This window comes from Buteo buteo, chromosome 11, assembly GCF_964188355.1.
Source record: "Buteo buteo chromosome 11, bButBut1.hap1.1, whole genome shotgun sequence".
Taxonomy (NCBI): domain Eukaryota; kingdom Metazoa; phylum Chordata; class Aves; order Accipitriformes; family Accipitridae; genus Buteo; species Buteo buteo.
Genome location: NC_134181.1, coordinates 24,659,848 through 24,678,743, shown reverse-complemented (window position 1 = coordinate 24,678,743; position 18,896 = coordinate 24,659,848). Strand labels below are relative to the sequence as shown.

The 18,896-nt window shown below is 46.1% G+C and overlaps 1 protein-coding gene across 1 annotated transcript in view; it reads left to right on the top strand.

The window, feature by feature from the left end:
- The window catches only part of LOC142036206 (putative PIP5K1A and PSMD4-like protein), a 34,938-nt gene that overhangs the window by 1,529 nt on the left and 14,513 nt on the right, over positions 1 to 18,896 (top strand). The window contains exons 2-13 of the mRNA XM_075039328.1: positions 5,358 to 5,399; positions 9,530 to 9,564; positions 10,344 to 10,433; positions 12,912 to 13,042; positions 13,454 to 13,571; positions 13,818 to 13,970; positions 15,012 to 15,311; positions 15,863 to 16,068; positions 16,724 to 16,807; positions 17,490 to 17,538; positions 17,947 to 18,031; positions 18,339 to 18,476. Of these exons, the coding sequence (XP_074895429.1) occupies positions 5,358 to 5,399; positions 9,530 to 9,564; positions 10,344 to 10,433; positions 12,912 to 13,042; positions 13,454 to 13,571; positions 13,818 to 13,970; positions 15,012 to 15,311; positions 15,863 to 16,068; positions 16,724 to 16,807; positions 17,490 to 17,538; positions 17,947 to 18,031; positions 18,339 to 18,476 (1,431 nt within the window). The remainder of the gene's footprint in view (positions 1 to 5,357; positions 5,400 to 9,529; positions 9,565 to 10,343; positions 10,434 to 12,911; positions 13,043 to 13,453; positions 13,572 to 13,817; positions 13,971 to 15,011; positions 15,312 to 15,862; positions 16,069 to 16,723; positions 16,808 to 17,489; positions 17,539 to 17,946; positions 18,032 to 18,338; positions 18,477 to 18,896) is intronic.

Here is an 18,896-nt window from a genome sequence, read left to right as displayed (position 1 = left end):
GACTTTTTCAAAACCTTGAAATTTGAATTCGACAAGATCCAACCATCCTTCTTGAGCTTCTCTAGTAGAGAGTGGCCAGGCTTTTTATTTATTATAATGCAACATGCTGAAGCTTCCTGGTCAGTGTGACCCCACTTGTCACCCAAGCCACAGCAAGGAAAGAAGAAACGCCCAGGAAGACTTGCATCTGAACCTTGTCTTCATTTGGTGTTCTCAGAGTGTTGGTGTTTTGCACCTTAAGCCCTACTGCCTGCTACCCCACTTCTCTTGTAGAAGAATTTAGGGCCAGATAGCTGAGCACCGCAGTAAAAGAAATTAATTTAATTATTGCTGTGGCATTGATGAAGTATCATCTAGCAGGGATGTCCATATGTGCTCAATTTTCTGGCTTCTTAGCTGTGTCTTTTGGGCAGTTTTGAAGATGAACATCCAACATACCTGCTTTATCTTTGTTCAGTGTGTGAGCAGGCATGGGGGAAGTTGTACCTGTCTGTCCAATAAAGCCAGTTTTGAGAGGAAGAAGAGAGTGCTTGGGTCTTTATTGGCTGTGGCAGCTGAGGTGCCTCAGCACAGGGCTGAGTGTCCAGGGGCAAGACCGCTGGGTCTTTTTCTGTTGCTTTGGGGCTTCCTTTGAGATCGTGATATTCTCCCATACTCGCTTATCTTCTGAGCTGAAAAGGAGGAGCCAGCTTCAGAAAGCTTGAAGGGTTTTGAGAACGTTACTTAAGAGAAAATATGCAAGTATACAAGCAAATCTCTTCTCCCTTCCTGGTAGAATAATTGCCATTGTTTGCTTCTCTAGCTAGTGAGGTGTTGGCTAACGTGCATTTCCCACAGGATTTGAATTCTAGTTGTGACAGAGCCTCCGCTGTGTGACATGTGCGATATGTGATGCATGTTCATCTCGGCTGATCCCTGATGGTGCAGGCTTTAAACCTCGGATTTCAGCCCCACCTCCAGGAGACTTGGGGCCTCTCTGGGTGGTCGCCCTCTGCCCCGGGCAGTGTTCAGGCTTTGGGTGGGACCTGGTTCCTCTGCTTCTTCTGGAAAGAACAGGTAGAACCAGGGACGATGAGAGCCATGAGCTGAGGAGAGCGATCCTGAAATGGGTGCTGGAAGGGCTCAGATGCTGGAGGAGCAGCTCTGCAGAAGGCAGGGGACAAAAGGAGGGTGGTTGTTATTTCGGACGCAAGGTTTTGCTTTGCTCCATGGTAAACCTTAAACTATCTGAAGCCCTGCCATGGCTTTTTGGGGCACTGTCACCCTCAGCGGCCCATGGTGCAGTTTGCCCTGGGGAACTATTACTCTATTATTGGCATCATCCAGTGTAGATAAAGGGGATGTGGATAATTTTGAAACCCTTCCCAGACCAGGCAGGCAGCGGTTCCCCCTCTCCCTGCCTCAACGTGTATTTAACTCTCTGGGGAAACACCCAAAGAGGTTTTCTCGTTTTGCTGCTTTCGCTTTGAAGCAGCATGTGCCAAAAAATGCTAATGTGGGATTTCAGTTGTTTGGCCCTTTGTGCCTTGGGTGCCATGGCTGCTTTATAATTATGGGTCCGAGTGAGTTGAGAGTTCATTGTCACCCTGGCTTCAGGCTCCTCCTTGGAGTCCACAGACAAAAGAATTGCTCTCAAAATGGCTCAGTCATTTCTGGGGACAGGGAAATCATCCCGACACATCTGAAGCGAGCTGAGAGCAGGATCCCAAACTGCTGAGCTCTTAATGTAGGTGTAAAACCTACAGAAAGACTCGCCCCCAACCCTCGCCCTCAAATTCCTGCAAGAGGGACAAAACTTTCTTGATCCCACCTCGCTGAGACCAAGCATGCAGGAGGGAAGATGAGTTTATTAAATAGAAACATCTGAATGGCTCATCATCCTGAAGCTTAAAATAGGACCGTCAAATGACTCCAAGTCCTGTCTCTGTTATAAAAATCTCTCTTCTTCCCAACCATCAGCTGTGAAATCTCTCTGGGTGTCGCAGGTTAGTATCGTCAGCTGGGTCCTGTTGCCCAAACTCTCGCCGTCCCTTTTGGTGCCGTGGGAGTTGTGCTGGTGTGTGATGCCCACCCGGGTGTGGGGCAAAGCTCCTTTAAGATGGAGGCAAAAGATTACTGTCCAAAGAACAAAAGTAGGAGCCAGCTTGTCTAAATAAATGAGAGATTTGTCTGTTGGAGGGAAGCTCGTCTGGCAAAGCAGTAGCTAGAAAGTGAGTGAGAATTGTGTGGTTTTGGGGGGGGGCACCGAATACCTGGATTACATTTCCTGTATTATAACTGAATTTCCCTTTGGAAAGTAAAAGCCGCTCCTCCCTCCCTCCAGCATGTATTGTTGAAAGGGGCTGCTTGGTGTTTTATTTCTCCTCCCCACCACCCCTGTTAGCCCTGCAGGGTTGAAAAGCCTTTTTTTTTTTTTGAGATGGAGGTGAATTAATGCTGTCTGCGCTGCTTCCCTCTGCTCACCCAGAGCTTCCTTCTCCAGGATCAGGGCTTCGTTTTCCCCCAAACAAGGTATCGTACTTGTTCTTGTCCTTTCTTGATTACTATGTAATAGCGGTGATTAAATATATTATCTCACCGCATCCCTGTAGACTCTGCCATGTTTAAAAAGCAGAGCGCTCGCAGGGCAGAAAGATACCTTACATCTGACCTATATCTTACTCTTCTGGGAAAGGATTGTTTATCTTCCCCCCCCAAATTAAGAAGGTGGCGCAGCAGGCAGGATGCTAATTCTGGTTTCCCTGTTGCCAGCTCCCTCTGGGGTCGGTTTTGAGCAAGTCCCGCAATTGCTCAGCTGGAATAGGGGCTGTTGACACACTCCCTTCCCGGTGCTTGGTGATGTTTGCAGAGCAGCCTGGAAAAGGAATGCTTGGAGCATTTATCGTTAGGATTCGTATCCCCGAAGTAGCTCCCGATAGCTGTAAACCTGGACTTAAAATTCATCAACACTCTGGAAAGGCCGGTGCCCTTGTGTTTCTTGAATAGGTGTTGCTGTCTGGGAGCAGGGATTGGCTTAAATTTTAAATCACTGTTTTGGTGGAAAGCAGGAGTAATGCAGAGCTGTAAAATCGATGGTCTTTGGCGAACAGCAGGATTAATTTTCAAATGGCAGAACCTTGTGCAAAGCTAATGTGCCAGAAGACACTGCTGTAGGGAAGGAGGGTCTCCCCAGCTTTTCTACAGGTTGCAGGTGCAGGAGTTGCCATCAAATATTCCAGAAAGTGGTCTTGTCCAAAATGCCTTCAGCAAAAGTCAGTCTGCCCCTTCTTCTTCTGGGAAACTTGAGATAACCTCATTCCTCTTATCCCTGAGATGTTATTGCTTTTCCGTATGGTTCACAGTAAAACTAGGAATACTCGCTGGCTGGTGTCTCGCCCGGCTGCGTTAGCACTTGCTCGTATGTGCCTCATTTCCAGTCCCTTCCCTGAAGCCGAAGGTAGTTTTGCTGAACTTGCTCGCTGTTTCTTTTAATTGTGATTTTTGCAGTTCGATGGTGCTCTTTGACTTGCAAGCAGCTCAATAACGAGGACCAAAAAGTTTGCGTGTCTGCTCTACCTCAGAGTTGGTATTTCTCGGGGAGCAGGAGGGCAGGTCTCTGGCCAAAGGGCTCGTCTCAGGAGAGGGATGGTGGGGGAAGAAATATGGCCAGGAGTCAGGAGCAGATGCTAGAAACTTCTCACTTGCTGTCATCTTGTCTTCAGAGTTTCCACCCTTTAGTCCTGCCATCTGCCTACTGGTCCGTGGGCTGTCTCCATTCTCTGCTGCTGAAGACATCATGCATCTGAGTCTCATTTATTTGCCTTGAAGGGTTTTTATTTATTTCAAATGTTTTTCAGTGGAGAGAGTAACTCATTGTCCATCAAGATGGATTTGTGTTTCCATGCACATTTAGAAAGGGTTTTGTTTGTCAGTGGTCTTGTGACCACTGATCTTTGGTTGAGGTCTGCTGTGCTGATGAGACACAAAGGAAAGCAGGTTTCTTCCCAGCACTGGTGAGTTGTGTTGGTTTTGGATTGGCACTGCCCAAATAATTAGTTGCTGTGAAGCACATCTTTTTGTGGAATCGCTGGGATAAGCCCCAAATGGTGGATCCAGGGTTTCAGTGAGGTCAGCACTTGTCTGCTGATGTGAGCACTATCCTGTGCTCACCCACTTCCAGGTGATAGAGGTGGAAACCCAAACCTCATCCTCTTTGGTATGTTCTCTTCTCACCTTCGATGAGCACCTCTTCTGCTCACCTCTGCAGAAGGCAGAGGAGTTGCTTGTTTTTGTTGTTGGTTTTATTTTATTTTTTTTAAATAGATTTCTAGATGTCATGCTTGGCCTCAGCTCTCTTCTGGGTATTTAGAAAATGCTGGTAACCTTGTGCGTGGAAACCTGTTCTTAATTCTGCCCTGGCCTCTTGGATTAAAAAATTGCTTGATTTCTCCATGGCTAGGTGTGCTGACCTCCTCAAAAAGCACTTGGCAGTTTGCTGGTGAAGAGAGATTGAGGAAGGGTTTACTGTTTCTGCAAAGCAGCGAGAAGTGACTAGATAACGTTACAGAGATTGACTCTCCTCTATCTTTCCCTGGGCCTTTTCCCAACACGTCAGCAGTATCCAGTGGCTTTCAGGAGTGTCCTGTCCTGCGCCTCCATCAACAGGCTCGTCAAAGAAGTGTAGGGGAGAGAGAGGAAGATGTGCTAATCCAGTGCAGTAAAATCAGTCATGCATACATCAGCTGCCGACTGCTAATGGTGATGGGAAAGATAACCCCCAAACAGAAATCTACAATGTGCAAGAGCTCTTTATCTAGAAACTGAATTCATGAGCTCTCTTATGGCAGCTTTGATGCCATTGGTTTAATGTCCTTAACATAATTTATCGGAACAAATCTATCGATGCAGAGAATTTCAAAATTATTACTCACTGCTTGGCCTTCTGGCCAAGATCAAGTGTTTGTAAGTGTTTTATCTTCCTCTGGAGGGCCGTGTTCTGTGCTGGCAGGGGTGGGCTGTGTGATCTCATAGGTTTTCTTCCATCTCCAGCTGCTGTGATTAAGAGCGTTGGCTTTGACTCTTAGTTCAGGCCAGACTTCTGCATTTTTCCGTAAGAGCTTCCTGAGAGAAGTAAATGAAATACTCAGGCTCTTATCTTCCAGAGCTGTGGAAGAGGTTTTTATTGTGCACAACTAAGGTGCTTTGCTCAGAAGTGTTTTGCTTGCAAAGTTTGGACCTTTGTTTTCTTAACTAGTGGAAATAGGATTTCTTTTTGTGTTTCTTTAACTTTCTTGGGGAAAATACCTCTTGTTTCTTCAAGTAGCTGAAGTATCAGTTCACCACCAGACTGTATAACCTTTTTGTTTTTCCTCGTATAGATTTCAGCTTTTTGTGCTGCTCGGTGATGTCATTTCGAAGAGGTAGATGTATTGCATATATGTACTTAAAAAAAGCATGGTTTCTTCCTCTCTGGTAACCAGCAGCAAAATGCTGTATTACGTAACTGTCTTGGCTTTTGAGGACTGACAAAACTTGGTGGGTGTTTTTTCCCCTAAATAAACTGCTACCGCTCTCAACAAAAGCTGCTATTTTATTGAAGTGTGTTGCATAAGCGCTCTCCTGACATCTAAACAGCTCTCCGCATCCCTGTGTGCACCAGCAGGATTGTTCCAGTGGGGCTTTTCTGCTTTGGTTTCTGCCTGGTTTGCACTTTGAAGAAAAGAAATCTCGCTGCTATTCCCATTTGCAGCCATTGGCCTTGAATTGGGGGGGACAACTCATCCCAACAGACTTTTTGAGGGGGGATTTGCAGGCAGAGAAAAAAAAAAAATGTGTTGGGGGATTTCTGTGCAGACAGCGCCTTGGATGTGTCCATCGAGGCTCCAACATACTACACGTCTTCCAGGTAGTGTTTGGTAGGTCTAAGGCTTGGGCTTGTGAGCGACTTCTGCGTGTGCAGAAGTGCTCTTGTCGATGGTGCCACCACCTGCAGGCAGAGTCCAGGTGAGGAGGGAGAATGTTCCCATTTTTGAGCATTAAGAGGGCCTGTTTGGGAAAAAAACAGCTGCCTCTCTCGTCCTGGCCACTTGTTTGGCCGAGATAAACCCTGCAGTCAGCAGCAGGAGTGGGGAGGAAGGGCAGCACATGCCGGTGTGATGTGTCCTGGCGCTTGGCTTGCCCTGCTCAGACGCTGGGGAGTTGAGCTTGACGATGTGTTTTGGTGTGCTAACGTTTTCACTTTTTATTTTTGTCTAAAACATGAGGCGCAGCTAAAATCTGTCTGAGCAGCTCTATTTAAAAATAGAGTGAAGCGAGTATTTGTCCTGGCTATACCAAATTAGCATGCTCATTTGCTAGACAAGTGAGCATCTGGCCCAAATGCCTTGTTACAGACTCCTTCCAGTGAAATATTTGTCTGAACCATTTGGCCAGGTGCCATCACCACAACTTTTTAGTTTTTTTTTTCCCTAGCCTTTATGTCATGGTTGGTAAGAGTATACTACTATCTGTTGCTGGCTGAAAATAATCCTGGACAGCTAGGGCTGGCGGAAGGCAGACAGCTATTTATTTAGGTTGATTCAGCTTCCAGTAAACAGCTCTGAGGAATGCTCTGAAATCACCCATAGGGATTGCTCACAGAATCACGAAAGAAAGAAAAAAGGAAACATTTTGGGACATAATGAATTCATTTTCGGACAGGACTGATCTGTTTCCTTTGGCCAGAATTAATTGTTTAGGTGTCTCAAGCCATTTTTTCGGTTGTCAGTCTGGGTCAGAATGATGACTGATGAATTCTTTCATTTTAAAGAGGCATTTAAATAGATCCAGAAATAGCAGCTTTTTAAAAATAATTTCATTTTATTACGTTTATGCCATGGAATTTAACACCTTCAGTTCTCCAAGCAGTGTGTGTGGGGGGTGACACGCAACTGCCTTTACATAGCAATAAAAAGAGGTGGAGATAACTGAAACGTTTTCATATGGAAACTTCTGAGTTTTGTTCTCTGACCTCAGCTAGTAACATTTTTGATAAGAGAGCTTGTTTTTGCAGGAGGATACATGATAGACCCATATGTAGCTTCAGTTGGAGCTGAGCAGACCTCATCAGCTGTGTGTTCATCCTTGCGCTTGGGCATGAATAGGCATTTTTTATCACAGTCAAACAGGAATTACCTATTTCCCAGTCAGCAACAAACTCTTTGGAAACTAGCGGGAGGGATGGGGAGCTTCCTGCTGCGGAAACTGGGTGTGCTGGGAGCTGAGTGATGCTGTGGCCACACCAATGCTCTGACCACAGGCTGCAGCTTTCCCTTGTTGACTCACCCTTTCTTTGTAACCAGCCTGATTGGGAGGATCATTGTTGTTGCTTCTCAAATCGCTATGTGAAAGGACAAACTGAGGCACTGTGGTCTTGGGGCAGTGGGGGAAGAGAATAAAGTGAAGCTGATGCTCTGGTCTGTGCTGGGATGCTGTATGTCTTCCTTAAAATCACAGTGACACCTCTAAGATAAGGATACCCCATGGTATTGCAGGGGACAAACCAGATGTGCTTTGGGATGCTAGCTCTTCCAACCAAGCCTCGTTGTATATTCTCGCTTTTAATGTGTGTTGTGTGTGATTAAAGCAGCAGAGAGAAGATTTGCTGCTGGGTCCTCTGGCGAAAGAGCTTTAGTTAAATCCTAGTGGAACACGGTTTTGCACAGATGATTAAATACTAACACAGCAAATCTCCAAGGTGATGAGGCTGGCGGTGCTGCTTCAGGTTTGCTTAAATCATGGGGCTTTTAGACATTTTGATCTACATAATTACAGATACTTGCTTTAAAAAAAGGCTTAATTGCAATTGAACAGGTGTTATACTGTGATGCCCGGGATGTTTCCTCCATCCCTGTGTCCTGCTGGATCTTGGCAGGTTCAAAAGCCTTTTGATGAAGTGATAGAGTTGAGCTTTATTGGTTTTGTTGTAACACACTAAGTCACAGGAGGTTCCTTCTAGTTGGGAGATGCTCCCAAACCTGGGCTGGTGGGGAGGAGAAGAGGGAAGGTATGTGAGAGGGTCTTTTCTTAAAGGTCTTTTCCAACCTAAATGATTCTGAGCGGTGAAGTGGGGCGGCTGGCTCCAAAGAGCCCCGAGTGTGCTGGGGGAGGAGGAAGACAGCCAGCTGTGAGAAACTTCAAATGCAAAAATTAGAGCTTGTCGGGACAAACTTTCTTGTCTTTAAAGGGAGATGAGAGGGGGTGGGAAGGCGGTTGGAGCCAGTAGTTCTGTGCTTGCTTTGTTTAGTGAAAAGCGTTTGTCACAGATTTTTTTCTTGTTTGCTTGTTTAATATGTATTGAAATGAGAACTTTGATCACTCGATAAGGAGATCAGAAGGCTGCTGGATTTTGCTGTTAAGTACCTCTGTTCCTTCTGCTGAAATGCAGTTTTTGTAGGGCTGTAGTGCTTGATGAAATCACAGTGTGAGTCTTTACACCGCCTGTAACAGGCGAGCAGAAGGGGCTTCTCTGCTGGGCGAGCAGCGGGTGGACCCAGAACTGCTGCAAGGATTGTATGTTGTAATGCTTAATCTGCTAAAACAATTACTGGATGTTGGGGGAAGCAACCCTGTGCTTACTCCCTGGTATGATGGGGGTGTTGCTTTTGGGTGGGGGCAGTTTTATAAGGCTGTGGTCATGGCTCCTGTGTAAAAAAGAAAAAATCGGTTGCTGTGTCTGAAGGAGAAAGAAAAACAAAATGAAAGAGCTTGTCTGCTTTTCTGGGCTGGAGGCAGAAAGCACATCACTGTTTTATGCATCTGCCTGGCAGGGGCAGTGTCCCTGTCCTGGGAGCTCTTGGCCTCACTGGTGTTGGGCTCGATCTGGCTGGTGGCTTTGTGGTGTAGACAGACATCGCAGAGGGGCAGTGTCATCCAATTGCCTTTTTTTCCTTGCTGCATCCAAAAAAACCCCAAGATGGGAATCCAGACCTAAAAGGTAAAAGTTAGTACATCACCTCGCAGATAATTTAACTCCATGGTGGTTATGAAAGTCCCTGGGCTTGGCTTCAAGCGGAAGGGTTGATGTTCTGGGCCTTTTAATAAAAGGTCCTGGAAATAATTTTAAGATAAAGCGTGGTCAGCGCATCTACTGAAACACTGCAGAGCACTTGGCCCTCCCAGTTCTAATTAATAGATGGCAATAATCCTGCAAAGCCATACAAGTCCATCAAAGGCAGGGAAGTTGCTGATACCACCTCTGAAGGTGGTCCTGCGTGTTCGTGCCCAGCCAGAGGAGTGCTGGAAGCCAGCTGAGCGGGGCAGAGCAGACCCTACCTGGTAACACCAACACAAAACTGAGTTTGGCTGGCAAGTGGTAAGCAGAATAGCATTTCCTTGTGGCTTGACAAAAATCCCCTCTGCTGTAAGAGGAGAAGGTAGGAAGAAATCAGCCATGAGTCAATGCTTTTTCAGATGCCTTAATATTCGTTTGAACCAAGGTGGTGTGTCAGGCTTTTTTGTGATGCATAATCATGATTAACCCTTTCTGAGTGTGACTTTATTCTTTTGACAGGATCATCTACTTTCAAAAAATCACTCACCCCTGAGGTAAGTTTCTGACTGACAAGCTGGTTTGTTCCCTGGCTGAGAGAATTAATAATTTCAGACTTGCCTGCTATTTTTCCAATCTCATTCAAGTTAGGGGTAAACCAGGCAGTGGTAAGTACAGTAAGCTACAGGTTCTCATTTGGGAAATTGGAGCATTTCTCCTTACCAAGGGGATCTCTGCTTAAAAATCCAGCTTGTCCTGGAACTGAACAATTCTTGTGCCACCAAAACACCATAGATCTCCTGCTGCGAGCAAGATGTTCAACTCGTTTTGACTGAGAAACACCATTTAACAACTGTGTGTGTGAGAAGACGATGAGTCAAGTGAGCTCCTGTGGCATGAATCAGAGTAGAATTTGCCACCTTCCTAAAATGTCTCCTTAAAGATTCAGCCTTACTGGCAGAACGCACGGTGACCAGCTGCAGTTGGTCCAGACTTGCTTAGAGCTAATCTCTTTGTGATGATGGTGATTAGAAAAAACCCAAACTCTTCCAGGAGGTCTTGCATGAAGGTGTTTCTAATTAGATGTCCAGCCTCAATCACACAGGAGTCAATTGGTTCTTTGAAGGCATTTCAGTGCTGTTGCTGTCCTGGAGGCCAGCTTGTACCATGTCCTCATTTTGCGCGCATGCAGGGGTCTGGGGCTTCACCAGGGTGTGCTTCACAGGCTCCATCTTTGAGAACAGCAAAATTAAGCCAGGTGGTTCTGGGTAGCTACTGGCCTCTAGGACATTGGGTTTTACATCCTTGGTTCTTGTATCTTTTACTCCAATCCCAGATGCCAGGTGGTTCTGGGCAGCCAGGCTCACAGACGATAAAGAAAGGGCACAGAGGAGTGGACTCCACAGGCGAGACCACCTATAAAAAGGTAAGTTGCCTCTTGCACAACTCATTTGACTGTTATTCTCCTCTTTGCAATGCAAGTGCCTTCCAGAGCAGCAGCGTGTCTCACGAGGTTTGATGTTAGACAGTGAGTAATGTCTGTGACAGTTGCTGAAGGAGATCTCAAAGGAAGGGAACCAAAGAACTGAATATGTGCTTCCTAGCTTCTCTTGTAGCCTTCTAAAAAGGGTACTCTTTTTAAACTTTGCCCATTAGCAACACTTCCTAGGCCTCTTCTAGCTTATTGGGTGCTTTCTGTGCTCTTTGGGCACAATAGTTTCTATAGATCTTGTGGCATTACTGGAATTTGCTTTACAAAGGGGAGATTGTTTGGGTATTTTTAAAAAGCCTGTAAATGTGGGCATTTTGTGGATGCTGCTTCCTGTTTGTTGGACTTCATCAGATTGGGCTGACTTTCTCTGAAGCAAGGTTGACTTCTAGGATGTATATTAAATGGGTAGTGGCTTGATATGGGCATTTTACCACTTAGTGTAAGTGAAGCTTCTGGTCCGAAATCTCTAATCCATCTGTCTGTCGGGAGTCGGAGTTGAAGGAAGGAATTCAAATGGTGTTTCTACAGAAGCCAGCTTTTGTTATACTGCCGTTTTTGAAACTGCTTGTGTCTTCAAGATTGGGATCTGGCTTTCAGTTTCCCAGCAAATTCGGAGGTAGAAGTGTAGACAGCAGTAACAGAAGAGAGAAGTAGGAGCCAATGTCCCTTGCAAGGGTCCCAGAAACCTGGTGGGACACTGCATGGGATTTATCTGGGAATGATACTAACTGACAATCTGTCTGTTTTCCATCCCCTCCTTTTCCAGGGGTGGTAAGTTGTTTTTTAAAATTCTTTGCCCTATAAAAGTGATTGTAAACAGGCAGTCAGCTGCTCAGCTGATCGTGCTGGCTAATAGAAGAGAAAAATACTTGTTCCTTGGCAACCTGGCCCTGTGGCTCTGTGTTCACAAACAAGGCAGCATTGCTGTGCTGTGTTGGTAAGTTCTGTTTCTCAACAGTGAGACTGTCCTGGAAGTTTAAGCACTGCTAGGTGAGCTGAGCTGAGATCTGTTTTCAAGCAACTTTAGCCTTTAGAGGGTAAGGAAGGAAAGCGGAGTCAAGTTATTCCTCCTTCCCCATCTAATACTGAAGTAAATGTCAGATACAAACAGGTAGCTGAGTAGAAAAGGACACTGTCGACAAGCTGGAGTTACTGCCAGTTTTTGTTGCTCTCACTTCAGGGAACTGCGAGCAGGTCTCTTGCAGCTATAACAGAAAACCAGTTAACTGGGAGAAATGTTCCCATTTGTTTTACAAGGCTTCATGGAGGATGTGTGCCTGGGGAAAAAACCTGAAATGCTTGTCCCCCAGATACTGTGGTGTCCTCTGTTGCCAAATGCTTTGATCTACAGTGATTTCTTGCATGTAGCAGGGGGCTGTGCTTTGTTTAGCTTAAGGAAACAAACACAAACTAGTTGGATCATGAGCCCTGGATCTTGTTTTGGGTCCAGTTGCTTTATGTATAAGCCAAGTGAAATGTCCATGAGCTGCAGTGCACAAATCCAACCTGCACCTGCTCTGCAGCCTCAACATTTCCAGCAGGCTTTACAGCAGAGTTCATATCTCCATGCTCCGGGAACTGACAGGCCATATAACATCGGGGTGTTGAGCAGATCTCATCTGGGCTGTTCTGGGAAAGACAGCCCATAGCACGAGCTAGGCTGAAGCACGTCCGAGTGGTCTGAGATGAGATCATGTGTTTCATAGACAGAAGAGGACTCTTGATGTTACAAGAACACAGTCCTACATTGTTCTTGGGCAGTTTGTGCAGAGGCTGCAGGAGCGGGAGTTCTGTCTTTGCTCCTTATTTAAAAATGACAGTGAACTCCTTAGGGTTAAAGAGCCATGACCTAGCAAGAGAGGCAGACAGAGGAATGTGGTAGCACCAAACAGAAGTGCGTGTTGTGTGCTGGCCATGCCTGCCTTGTCCTGTAGAAGACCTGAGTCTGTGGCCAAGCTTGGGAAGAGCAAGCTTCAAAATGTATAGTTCCAAAACCAAGGTGTCAAGAAGTGTGTTTTATTCCTAGGGGCACAAGGTAATCTGTCCCTGGGTGTCTTCCCCCTCTGACTGCAGTGTGTAGAGATGAGTGCTGTGGGAGGATGAAATGAAATTCAGTCCTTTTAAGGACCAGCTGGCTGTTGATTCCAGCTCAAGTCTTTTACTGCTAGACCACCCAGAGTGCAAGGATTGAGCAGGATACTATCAGAGATGTAGGGGTGTTCCCAGGTGTTCTCATCGCCAAAGTGGTATTAGTCAATGAGAAAGAAATGATGGAAGCTGGAACCAGTAGGTGTAAAATACCCTGGGTAACAGTGCTGTTTTAAACTGGGGGCTCTCTTTTCTTTAACTCCTTTCATTCCTATTTCTAGCCTGCTGCTCCACATGTCTAACTCACTTTCTCTGCCCCTCCAGACAACATCATCTGCCTTGAAAGGTGCCATTCAGCTGGGCATTACACACACAGTTGGAAGCTTGAGCACCAAGCCTGAAAGAGACGTTCTCATGCAAGATTTCTATGTAGTAGAAAGTATTTTCTTCCCAAGGTCAGTGCTTGCTTTCTTCTCTCTCTGGTGCTTTGATAGTGGGTAGCAGCATTAGTTCCTAACGCTGCTTGCACATGAGGAAGCTGCACCAAACCAGGACAGTTGTCTGCAGGAGCGAGCTTAGGTCTCCTGAGCAGACCTACTCAGTGCACTGCTTATGGACCAACTCTGGCTCCTGCCTGCCACCTGTTTCTGAAGAACTCTGGCTTTTTCCTATATGTGTCCACCATCGGTTGTGTGAACAAATGCAATTTTGCTGTTGTGTGTGTCTACATGTGTCCCTTTTGGGTGGGTGCTTTCTAGCCCTTGACTGTGTTAGAAGCAGCCAGCCAGTGGGTGTTTGCTTTTAGGGCAGTTTCTTAAGGAATGTTTCAAATACAAATACTTATGTGTGCTTCTCTCCTTGATCAGTGAAGGGAGTAACCTGACCCCAGCTCATCACTACAATGACTTTCGGTTCAAAACCTATGCTCCAGTGGCCTTTCGCTATTTCCGGGAGCTCTTTGGGATCCGACCAGATGACTACCTGGTAAGTTGGTGGTTGGACCAGGTTTCCATTTGTTGCGTGCTCTGTGTGACGGGTGTTTGTCATCTTGCCCCTCTCGGAGCTATGGAGTGCTGCGAGGCCCAGAGGCAAGCTCTGTAAGCACAGCAGTGGATGCTGTATGTGACTCTGGCGTTTGCCTCTGTTAATGCTTAAAAGGAAGAGCCTTTGTGCTGAAGTTTCCTGTTGATGTGTCTCTCACCTCTGCGTTTCTCACCTTGTCCTCCTCAGTACTCGCTCTGCAATGAGCCACTCATTGAACTTTCAAACTCTGGGGCCAGTGGATCCCTCTTCTATGTATCCAGTGATGATGAGTTTATCATCAAAACGGTTCAGCACAAAGAGGCTGAGTTCTTACAGAAGCTGCTGCCTGGCTACTACATGGTGAGTCACTTGGGTGAGGCTTCCTCTGTGAGCTAGGGAAGAGCCCCCCAAATGTACAAGTGTGACAGATATTGCTGTCTGCTGCCTGGTAGATATGAGTGAAGGTTTGATCTGTGCCCCAGCTGAGTGGCAGCTTCTCTCTCAACTGTCCAGTGACAGTCACGGACTACACAAGCTACCTGGGTATCACAAGCCTGGAGTGCTGCGCAGGGGTCTTGGGTTGCACTTTGTGACTCGGACCCTTTTGGAAAGTTGCAGCCTGCTTTGTGACCAGCTGTGAACTGTTTGCTTCCATGCTGCGCAGCATCAGGCCCATGGTACTTTGTCTTGCAAAGCTGTTCTTGTGTTTCCCTTCCCAGGGCTATGCTTGTTTCTGTCTGCAAAGATGAAGAGTTGAACTCTGATTTTAAGTTTCTATATATAGAAGCAGCAGCAGCAGCTTTGAGAGTAAAGGTGTGTTAATTTTATGAAAGTGGCTATAGCAAAAAAAGGCTTTATCGGTTCTGGAGCAAAATCATATCCTACCCTGAACACAATGTGTGTGATCTGACTGCTCATGTTTGTGTCCAGCCTGGGCTTTACAAGCCTCCTCTGTGTAAGGGAATTTAGCCATGAGATAGTCTTGCCATGTAGAAGTGCCTTAGGACTCTTGATGCTGCCACAAGAGTTTAGACCCATCTCTATCCTGATGTATTTAGCTTGACCTAAGTGCCAAATTTAAAAAGGCTAAGCACAAGATCTTCCTCTGCTCTGAAGCCTCCCCAGCTTAGCTTCTGTGTGAATGAGCAGCAAACTCCTTCCTTCCTACCAAGTTTCTCTGACCCATTCAGCTTTGCAGAGAGATCGTGAACAACTGCAGGCATTGCCCATCTGTTCCCTGTGTTCACCTGCCCTTGTCTCTTAGCTTCTTTGGCAGTGGCTTTGAATCATTGCCAGCCCCATTTCAATAGAGAAGCACAGGAAGGAGCAAATAACTCCTCTGACTGGCATGTGAATAACCAGAATGGCTTTGAAGGTATTTCTTTGTCTTTGGCATTTCAGAATCTGAACCAGAACCCAAGGACACTGCTGCCAAAGTTTTATGGCTTGTACTGTGTCCAGGCTGGAGGCAAAAACATTCGCATTGTTGTGATGAACAATCTACTGCCACGCTCTGTCAAAATGCACCTGAAATACGACCTGAAGGGCTCCACCTACAAACGCCGAGCATCCCAGAAGGAGCGGGAGAAGGTCTTCCCAACGTACAAGGACTTGGATTTTATGCAGGACATCCCTGATGGCCTCTTCTTGGACTCTGACATGTATAATGCTCTGTGCAAAACATTACAGAGAGACTGTTTGGTAAGTGTAAGGGTGAAGGGTGGTGTAGAGAGTTCTTTCTTTTTTTCCGAGTCTTTCCTACAAAAAGGAGATGCAGCTGCCACCCTTGTAGCCTCTGCCAGTTAACTTAGAGAGCCCATTTTTTTGGTGGTGGTGTGAACAAGAAGCAGGACCTGGACCCCAGTTTCGTTCAATACTTCCAACCTGAATTAAATCCAGCACTGCCTCTAGAGGTGGAGGAAGCACCCTCTGCCAAGGTTGAGCTCTGGAGCAGGGCAGGAGCTGGGGAGAGGGGCAGGAGTCTGGTCTCAAAGTTGGGCGGCTGTGCAAAAGTCAGTGTTCTCCCCTGGCTTGGGTCCTCGTCCGCACAGGAGTACCACTGATGGCTTTCCTCTAACTCCCTTTGGTGACTGTAGATGAGCTGACTCTGCACGAGCTGTGGATTAAAAGCCATCCCCTCAATATGCTCGGGGCTCTAGGCAAAAATGCTGACTACGTTTCTGAAAATGTCTGCTCTGACAGTTTCACTGGGCTTGCAATAATGAGTGAGCCTTTGTTGACTTTCTGCCCAGGTCCTGCAGAGCTTTAAAATCATGGATTACAGTTTGCTTGTTGCAATCCATAACATTGATCTGGCACAAAGAGAGCACGCGATGGCAGACGGGACATCCCAGACTGATACACGGCGACCCGCTGCCCAGAAAGCCCTCTACTCGACAGCCATGGAATCCATCCAAGGAGAGGCCCGGCGAGGTGGCACCATAGAAACAGATGACCAGTAAGTCTGTGTTGGTGTTGCTCTTCCCAGTGAAATGCTGAGGAGCGAGGCATAAAACCCAAGCCTGACTAATGGAGACTTAATTTAGATGCAGGCTGGGCTATACAGGATTGCTGTCATGCTGGGCAGAGAGGTGTTGGTATCAAATCTTGTGCTTTTATCTTTGATTTCTCCTCCTTAATGTACAAAAGATTTTTCTCGCCTTCCAGGTGGCCTTTAAGGGTTCTCTGCCCACCAGTTACTGGCAGCTTCAACTACTTACTTCCATACACCTCTAAGAGGCATAGCAAGAGCTTTGTTAGATCAGACTAACAGCCCATAAAGTCCAGCTGCCACCTTAGTATGAATGGTAGTAGATGCTCTCTACAGTTGCTTGGTCTCTTCTCATGCTTGAGTTGGGGTTAATCCTCATCTTCAATAAAATTATCATACAGAGGGAAAAGGGGGTCAATTCTCAGGAGGTTTAGCTAATTTACTGAAAAAGCATTTTGCTCTGACTTCTCTTCCCTAATTTGTTCACTGAACAGTAGGTCCTTCCCACATGTTGACACTTGTTAAATAGTTCACATAATACTCAGCCCATGCTAGGCTGCGTGAGAGAGGCAGTGGGGTGTGAGAACACCCTGTTTCATGTCTGTGTCCTGTCCTCTTCTAGGATGGGAGGCATTCCAGCCCGCAACGCAAAGGGGGAGAGGCTGCTGCTGTACATCGGCATCATTGATGTGTTGCAGTCCTACAGGTAAGAAACAATAACAGCTGTGTATCACCTAAGGGTGAAGACCACTTTACAGTATTGTCGACCCCTGTTTGGTTGTCAAGATTGGCTTTCAAGAAATAGTTAAGACACAAACATTTCTTTCTTTTTGTTTAATTTACCACTTTCTATTTTCTTGAAGTTGGGCATTTGGGGATCAATTTCCGGGTCTTGCTTACTGTATTTACTTCATGTTCCTGGAATAGATTTACTCTTACAAAGTGTTTTTTTCTATGCTGTGGTGGTTGTACACAGGCACTGTGCAGGAAGTGGCAACAAAAAAACAAGTGGTGGCTTAAAATGGCCATAACCACTTCTCCCTATAAAATTAAAAATAGCTGTAAGGCTTACCTTTTCTTGTATTTATGTTAAAATGCAATGTGCAGAGGGTTACATGTGTAAAGTCTGTGTTAAATGTCATTGCAAGTTAACTGCCCTTGATAATTATGCCTGTGAAACTCTCCCCTTGGGAGAGTGAACTGTGCAGTCAGCCCTGGTGTCTGTGGAACAGTCTTAGAAAAGTAGGACAATGAAGAGAATCCAAAGCAGTCCGTGTTTGGGGTGTGCTTGCCACTGTGGTCAGAAGCTGGGCTCAGTACTGAGCATGATATGATACAGACAGTGGGGACTTGGTGTGAAAATTGTCCTTAATTCTTTCATTTGTCAGATTTGTCAAGAAGCTGGAGCACTCTTGGAAGGCCCTGGTACATGATGGGGTAAGTAGAAAATATCCCTTTTTAACTTGTTTAGCAGTAATACCAGCATCTTTTTAAACTGTGCCTGCTGTCCTTGCTCCTTCTGGGCATCCTGGATATATAAGGTGTGTGTGTGTTTGCCCTCTTATATAGAAGTATTACTTTCTAGGTACTCTCAAAAATGTTGGTTTTGTTAATGCTGGTCATCTACTTGTTCATTAACAAGCATTGATTGCTTTGTATATAATGCCTACTGCTTGTAGCTAATGTGCTTCTCACAGCTGCTAGTGAGAGCAACTCTGAGAATCCCTGACTGTTCCTAGTCCAACATAGCTTGTGTTTCAAGGCTAACAGCCTGAGGGAAGCTCATGTCAACCTTGATCACTTAATTCAGATTCACACATTAATGTTTGTCCCTTGGACTTCTAGGACACTGTATCTGTGCACAGACCCAGCTTCTATGCTGAAAGGTTCCAACGGTTCATGTGCAACACAGCGTTCAAGAAAATACCATGTAAGTACCTCCATGCAGCTGTACCCTTGGCAATTGCTATGGTTTCTGGCTTCTCCCTGCTCAGCAGTTGTGGTTTGGGAAGGTGGACGAAAGCGTTTAGGAAGTCTGTTGTGCTGTGTCACCCCTTCCTTCCTCCTAGATTGTTCTTGCCTCACAGATGTGACTTTATAGGAACTGTTTCATCCATCAGCTTGTTCCTTCAGGGCACAGCCCTCGCGCCAGACTCTTACTGGCAAGTTGCTGCATTGGGTTTTTTACTCCTTCCTGAACGTGTTAGAAAAGTGCTCTCTTGGTTTTTGTCTTTAAGTAAAGCCATCGCCTTCTAAGAAGAGCCGGTCTGGCACAACAGTTCCTCGGCGGAGCTGTCAAGGAGGAGTGCCTTCCCAGTCACACATGTCATGCGAGACAAAAGCACAAGTAACGACAGAAGTGGATGTAGAGCAAGGTTGGTGCCTGGACTAAAAAAAAAACCCGACCAAACAAAAAAACCTAGAGAAGTTCAGCTTGTATTTGTCTGATTGAAGCTTGCTGGCTCCTGAGTGGTGCAAGACACCTCCATGTTGTTTTGTGGTCTTGCCAGGGGAGGTCCTGTTTTCTGGGTTTGTGGGTGCGAGAAACCAGATGGGGCCAAAAACTCATACACACTGAATGGCCTTTGAGAGCACCATGAGAAAGCCTGGAGGAGCAGCGAGCCCTTGAAATGCTTGGCTCTTTCCAAGTATTCTGTTGCAACAAATGCAGGGCAGGATGATAAACCTCATGTTTCAGTAAAGGCCAGTCTTTACTCACAAGCAGGATTAGACTGGGCTGTGGAGGTGGGGAATTGTTAGCTCATGCATCTCTGTGGGATTTTTCAGCCTCGTCC